This window comes from Primulina huaijiensis, chromosome 12 (assembly GCF_012295235.1).
Source record: "Primulina huaijiensis isolate GDHJ02 chromosome 12, ASM1229523v2, whole genome shotgun sequence".
In the NCBI taxonomy this organism is placed as follows: Eukaryota; Viridiplantae; Streptophyta; class Magnoliopsida; order Lamiales; family Gesneriaceae; genus Primulina; species Primulina huaijiensis.
In genome coordinates this window covers 10,245,571-10,253,067 of record NC_133317.1, presented here as the reverse complement: position 1 = coordinate 10,253,067, position 7,497 = coordinate 10,245,571, and the positions used below count along the sequence as shown (strand labels likewise).

The 7,497-nt window shown below is 36.2% G+C and overlaps 1 protein-coding gene across 1 annotated transcript; it reads right to left on the bottom strand.

Moving 5' to 3' along the window:
• Window positions 1-2,117: 2,117 nt before the first annotated feature.
• Window positions 2,118-5,805, bottom strand: LOC140989403 (uncharacterized). The gene is made up of 8 exons (XM_073458606.1): window positions 4,951-5,805; window positions 4,422-4,896; window positions 3,836-4,238; window positions 3,691-3,761; window positions 3,297-3,491; window positions 2,526-2,813; window positions 2,370-2,459; window positions 2,118-2,194 (listed from the first exon to the last, which is right to left on the bottom strand). The coding sequence occupies exons 1-8, from the start codon at window positions 5,803-5,805 to the stop codon at window positions 2,118-2,120; spliced, it is 2,454 nt and encodes an 817-aa protein (XP_073314707.1).
• Window positions 5,806-7,497: the final 1,692 nt, after the last annotated feature.

The window sequence follows — 7,497 nt, the reverse complement described above, 5'->3', positions numbered from 1 at the left end:
CAGTGTTTTGGCGTGTGTTGAGGAATTCATCCAGCTTTTGCCTTCTGTCTTCCTCCCTTCTGCACTTCCTCACTGTTGCTGCTTCACTGTAGTCTTCTGTTATGCGCTTCCTTCCTCTTTTCCCCTTCTCTGTTGTTAACTTCCTTCTTCTTTCCTGCACTTCCATCTTCTCTTATTTCCCTTTTGCTCTTCTGTCCTCCTCCATCTGTACGTCTCTGTCTCTTTTTGTTCTTCTCAATGGGTCTCATCCATCAAATCTTTTAAACCCATGTCAAACAAAAAAAAAAGGTAGATAAAATTGTAGATTTTATTGTCAATTGTGAGATTTTAATTTTATCTAGATCTACATAGATTTTAGTCTGTGAATTGTTTGTCATGTGGGGAATTGATATTTTTTACTTTGAAGTCTTGTAAATTTATTTGATATCTCAATTTAAGCATTTTTTCTCTTTTATTCAAATCTACAATTATTAATTCAAATAACCACATAATTAGGGATAAAAATTCTAGATAAGGACAAATATTATAAAATCAAATCCCTAAAATCTTTGTAAGATTTGGCCTTATCAATCCCCCACACTTAGCCTTTGTTCGTCCTCGAACAAATCAGAGAATAAAAATATTACCAAGGAATATTCAATGATTCACCACAAAAATGACACAATCAACACTTTTAAACCTACCAAATTCCGTCTCACTCAATCAAAAGATCACACTTCGAAAATCGTAAAATTCACTTTCGTTGCAACTTTAGAACTCAAACATTCACTAGAAAAGATCAAAATAATGCGACGTGTGTAGTGTGGTAGTCGAAACTCATATTCCTCAAAGGTGTTTAGTTCAAGAAGTGCTCATATTTTCTGAATTTTTTTTTTAAGAAACTCTCCATAAGCTTTTCTTTCATATCTTTCTCCACTAAATGTTGGAGGAATATGGCCCGGTCAATAGGTCTTTTCAAGCTTATGATGTTAGACCACGGCTCACGGCTATAATAAAGGTAGAGATATTCAAAATAAGAGAAAATAAACAATTTAATGATACAACGCACTCTTTTATCTCTTATCTTCCTCCCTATATTGAATTTCATAATATTACATCTAACCTTTTCAACTTTCGTTCAACTTCCCCCATCTTTTTTCTCTCTTCCTTCAGATTTTTTTTTCAATCCTCAACGACATTCTTTTTTAGTTTTTTCAATCACCTTATCATACAAAATTCCTTCATCCTTTCCTTTTTCATTAGACATTTATTTTTTTCATCAATCCCCAACTCTTTTTTCTTGATTTTTTTTCAAACTCCTCCAATTTTTCTTATCAATTATCAACACATGGGAGTTATTGAAAATTTTAAAGCTCTAAAGGGGTTTATTTCTCTCAAAATTAAGGTATAGGAATAGTGTATAAGCTAAAATTGGGTAGTTGATGTGGGATTTTGAAGGAATGTGAATGAGGGCTAATTGTATGTCTTAGACCCACTCCATTCGATTTATTAGGCTCAAAAAGGGATACTAGGGATATGAATGATGCATTGGGTAGGCTCGAAAGGCTCAAACGGTCCAAAATCGCCTAAATCATCCCTAAGTCATTCTCCTCCATATTTTCGTCTCGAAGGATAATCAGACAAGTTCTAGATTGTTTCTTTTCTTCTTCTTTTTTTTCCTTTCAGTTTTTTATTTTGTATGAGCTCACCTCTTTCCAATTCAAAATTAATTCATATAAGTATGACCTGAAGTGCATAGATGATGTCTCAAAATATGATATAAAACTAGTTTATGCTCAAATTCTTCGGCTACAACTACAACTCATCTCAATCAGTTCCAGGTGTGATTCAATTTATTAAATGATAAAAAATCTTGAAAATTAATTAGTGTGTCATGTAATCACAAGTGCAGTTTCTCAAAGAATAACCAGAAAAAATTTTCATGCTCGAGGATTAGTATGCTAAGTGTGGTGACGTGAAACAAAACACAAATCCCCCCACACTTTAGATTTACACTGTCCTCAGTGTCATGTCATTTAAAAATAATATAGAAGTCGAGTATAGAATAGTAACAGAACACTTCTCTGGCAGTGTTGCTTTAAGATCCATGAAGTGCTACATGGGGTTGGTAGAATTCCTCAATGCTTAGAATCTCTTCTTTCAACAGTTTCAGCTTTTTCAGTATCTAAATCATCTTGTTTCATTCCAATATTCCCTGCACACACCAAAATCACCGAAGATTATCCTAACAAAATGAAAAATTAAAAAAAATAAATAAAATAAAACGAAATACAATAAATCATTGGGTTGCCTCCCAGCAAGCGCTAAATTTATTGTCTATAGCTAGACAACTCCCTTTATAAATTAGGTCGGATCGTGCAAATGAGTACTCGGCTCCTCCTGCTCCACAATTCCTTCATGAAAAATTTTCAATCGATGTCCATTCACTTTAAAGGGATTTCCAAAATCTCCATGGATTTCTACAACACCAAATGGAAAAAATTCAGTAACAGTAAATGACCCAGACCATTTCGAACGAAGTTTACCTGGCATGATTTTCAAACGAGAATTGTAAAGAAGCACTTTTTGTCCAAACTCAAATTCCATGTGCACAATCCTTGCATCATGCCACTTCTTTGTCTTTTCCTTGTAGATTTTTGCATTTTCATATGCATCAAGACGAAATTCCTCCATCTCATTGAGTTGTAGAAGACGCTGATCACCTGTAGCTTGCACATCAAAGTTCAAAAATTTAGTAGCCCATAATGCCCTATGCTCTAGTTCAACAGAAAGGTGACAAGCATTTCCATAGACCACACGAAAAGGAGAAGTTCCTATAGGGGTTTTGAATGTTGTTCTATATGCCCACAATGCATCATCCAATTTACTATCTCATTCCTTCCTCGAAGATCCAACGGTCTTCTCAAGAATTTTCTTAATCTCCCTATTTTACACTTCTACTTGACCACTAGTTTGAGGATGATAAGGTGTTGCCACTTTGTGTGTGACCCCATACTTAGCCAAAAGATATTAAAAGTGTCAATTACAAAAATGTGTTCCCCCATCGCTAATAATGGCTCTAGGTGTGCCAAATCTTGCAAAAATATTTTTCTTTAAAAATTGGATCACAACCTTAGAGTCATTGGTTCTACATACACTTGCTTCCATCCACTTGGATACGTAATCCACAGCCACCAAAATATATTTATTTCCTAAGGAATCTGGAAAAGGCCCCATGAAATCAATTCCCCACATGACAAACAATTCACAGACTAAAATATTATTCAATGGCATTTCATGTCTCCTTGAAATATTACCAACACGTTGGCATTCATTGCAATTCAAAACATAAGTGTGTGCATCCTTGAACAGTGTAGGCCAGTAGAATCTAGCTTGAAGGATTTTTGTGGCCGTTTTACTTGCCCCAAAATGTCCTCCAGTTAGACCACTATGACAATGAGCAAGTATAGAACTTACCTCTTCCGCTGGAATACACATACGAATAATACCATCTGCACAGATTCTAAACAAAAAAAGATATTCCCAAAGATAATATTTTAAATCTGAAAAGAACTTCTTTTTTCTGCTGATATGTAAGGTGATAAGAAATCAATTTGCATGACAAATAATTGACAAAATCAGCATACCATGGTAAATTAGAGATGTTATAAAGTTTCTCATAAGGAAATTCATCTCTAATTACATACTTACCTTCCTCGGGCTTCTCCAATCTCGATAGATGATCAGCAACTTGGTTTTCAGTCCCTTGCGATCCACGATCTCTATATCAAATTGTTGCAGTAGAAGGATCCATCTAATCAATCTTGGCTTGGCCTCCTTCTTGTTTTAGAGATACTTCAAAGCTGAATGATCCGTGTGGACTATCACTTTACTCCCTACAAGGTATGACCGAAACATGTCCAAAGCAAACACAACAGCCAACAACTCTTTTTCTGTAGTAGAGTAGTTCAATTGAGCTCCTGAAAGTGTCATGCTTGCATAATAGATTACATGCAAGAAGGTGTCCCTCTTTTGCCCCAAAACAGCCCCTAAAGCAATATCACTTGCGTCACACATGAGTTCAAAAGGTAGATTCCAATTTGGTGGGACAATGATCGGGGTGGTGGTCAACTTTTGCTTTAATGCTTGAAAAGCTTGTAAACAATCCTCAGAAAAAACAAAAAGAACATCTTTCATTAGCATATTAGTTAAATGCTTAGTAATACTTGAGAAATCCTTGATAAATCGCCTATAAAAACCTGCATTTCCAATAAAACTACGAATTCCCTTGACATTAGTAGGGGAGGAAGCTTTTCTATGATATCTACTTTAGGTCTATCCACTTCAATCCCTTTTTTCAGAAATTTTGTGACCAAGGACAATTTCTTCCCTTACCATGAAATGACATTTCTCCCAATTAAGTACAAGATTCGTTTCTTTACATCTCTTTAGCACTTTTGACAAATTAACCAAACAAGAGTCGAAGGAAGAACCGAAAACAGAAAAGTCATCCATGAAGACCTCAATATACTTTTCAAACATATCATGAAAAATCGCCATCATACAACGTTGAAAAGTAGCAGGAGCATTACACAAACCAAACAACATTCTTTTATAAGCAAAAGTACCGTAGGGACACGTAAAAGTTGTCTTATCTTGATCTTCGGGATCTATGGGTATTTGCATATATCCAGAATAACCATCTAGAAAACAATAAAAAGCGTGACCTGCCAAACGCTCTAACATTTGATCAACAAAAGGTAAGGGGAAGTGATCCTTTCTTGTGGCATCATTCAATTTGCGATAATCAATACAAACACCACACCCAGTCACAGTTCTAGTAGGTATTAACTCGCTATTTTCATTTTCAACAACAGTGATTTCCCCTTTCTTAGGAACAACATGCACAGGACTTACCTACTTGCTATCAGATATAGGAAAGATCATACCTGCACCAAGGAGTTTGATTACCTCCTTTTTTATGACATCTTGCATAGATAGATTTAGTCTCCTTTGGGGTTGAATAACGGGGGAGTTCTCTTTCTCCATTAAAATTTTGTGCATGCACATGGATGGACTAACCTCCTTGATGTCAGCTATGCTCCATCCAATGGCACATATGTGATCCTTCAGCACTCTCAAGATCTTATCTTCCTCATCACCTGTCAAGGAAAAAGAAACAATTATTGGCAGTTTATCTTCTTCCTTCAAAAATAAATATTTTAAATGAGGAGGAAGTGGTTTGAGTTCGAGGAATGGAGGTTCTTCTAAGGAAGGTTTAAGTGATTTTAGAATATGTCCAAGCTCCCCAATCTTTGAATTTACCAATCGTGGCAGAGGCATTGATCCCTCCAAGTAGTTCATACATTTCTCCAACTCTTTTCTGTTTGATTCCGTGGACCTTGAATTCACCAAAAGCATCTCCAGTGGATCTTCAATTAAAGTATCCTGCACACTACACTCAACAATATCATCAACAGCATCTATTATATAACAATCAGAAGATTCAATAGGATATTTCATACTACGAAAAACATTAAAAGTTACCTTCTCATCATTCAACCTCAAAACTAACTCACCTTTTTTCACATCTATGAGAGCTCTTCCAGTAACTAAGAAAGGACGACCTAAAATAAGGGGGTTCTCACGATCCTCCTCCATGTCTAGCACAACAAAGTCAACTAGAAATATGAATTTATCAACTTTAACCAAAACATCCTCTATAAACCCTCTAGGATATTTAATAGATCTATCAGCAAGTTGAAGGGAAATAGTGGTTGGTTTAACTTCTCCAATCCCCAATTTCTCAAAGCAGGAATAAGGCATAAGATTTATGCTAGCACCAAGATCACACAATGCCTTGTTAAAATTAGAGTTACCTATAGTTCAAGGAATGGAGAAACTACCTGGATCCTTAAGCTTAGGAGGTAATTTATTTTGCAAAATAGATGAACACTTCTCGGAAAGCTTAACAGTTTCAGAATCAACAAGTTTCTTCTTTTTAGTCAAAATATCTTTCAAGAATTTAGCATAAGAAGGCATTTGAGCCAAAGCCTCTGCAAAAAGAATATTTATGTGCAATTTCTTAAAAACTTCAAAAAATTTTGAAAATTGACGATCCAATTGTAGTTGCCTTGTTCTTTGAGGAAAACGAAATGTATTAATATCAATATTATCATTAGAATCAAATTCCTTTCCTTTCTTACATGTCTTTCGTGTAGGGGTGGTGTGTGTGTTTTGTTCCTTAGCATCTTCCGTCTTTGATTTCACTCTTCCATCATTCTTTTCTTCCACATCTGTAGAATTCTGCTTCTTTGGTTCCTCTTCATCGGCCTTGATCACTGTACTCACTGCATTCACTCCTTTTGAATTTTTCTCAGTATCACTTGGGAGTGCTCCAAGGGGTCGATTTGCTAACTAATTGGCTATTTGACCCATTTGAGCTTCCAACCTTTACAAGATAGCATCATGATTTTGCAGCCTCATCTCCATCCCTGCAACATGTTTCATCATAAAATCCTCATAAATTGGTCTCTGGTCTCCTTTCTTGAATCCTAGAGGTGCTGCTATTACCAATAATCCTTATTGTCTCACTTGTTGAGGAATGGACAGTGGAGGAATATGTATTGGATTAAGAGAATTCTCAGTATTCTTCCAAGAAAAATTTGGATGATTCTTCCTTCCCGGATTGTACGTGGAACTGTATGGATTGGATTGATCTCCATTAATTGCCCACGAAATTCACTGCTTCCTCATCAAAATTGGGTTGTTCCTCGATGACTATTCCTTGGACTTGATTTGGTTGCAGCTGGGAGAATTTATGGGTCAACCCATCAATCTTAGACGTAAGTGCATTCAACACATCCAATTCAAGAAGTACAACCTTCTTTTCTCGTTTAATGTCCGGCCAACTCGAACTATTTTCGGCCATATTTGAAATTATTTCCAAGGCAACTCGTGGAGTCTTCCTGTGTAAACTACCATTTGCTACTGCATCTAGCATGGAACGCACGGAAGGATCAACTCTGTTATAGAAAATCTGAACTTGCTCAGATGAAGAGAAACCATGTTGAGGACACCTCCTCAACATCTTTCTAAATCTTTTCCAAGCTGTATGTAGTGTCTCCCCATCCTTCTGGCGAAAAGATGAAATATACATACGCAGTTGTGCTAGCTTGGTGGGTGGAAAATATTGATTTATGAACATTTCCACCAAATCATTCCATGTAGTAATAGAGCCAGCTGGTAAATCTCTAAGCCATTCAGCTGCTTCACCATGCAAAGAAAAAGGGAATAGTCTCAATCTTATGGCATCAGTGCTCACTCCATTAAATTTGATTGTGTCACAGATAGATAAAAATCCTTCCAGATGCGCATTAGGATCCTCAGTCTGCGATCCTCCAGATCTCACTTGATATTGTATCATTTGAATAATGGATGGCTTCAACTCAAAATTGTTTGCTTCTACAGTAGGACGAGTGATACTCAAACCATAACCTCCAGTAGTTTGTCTAGTGA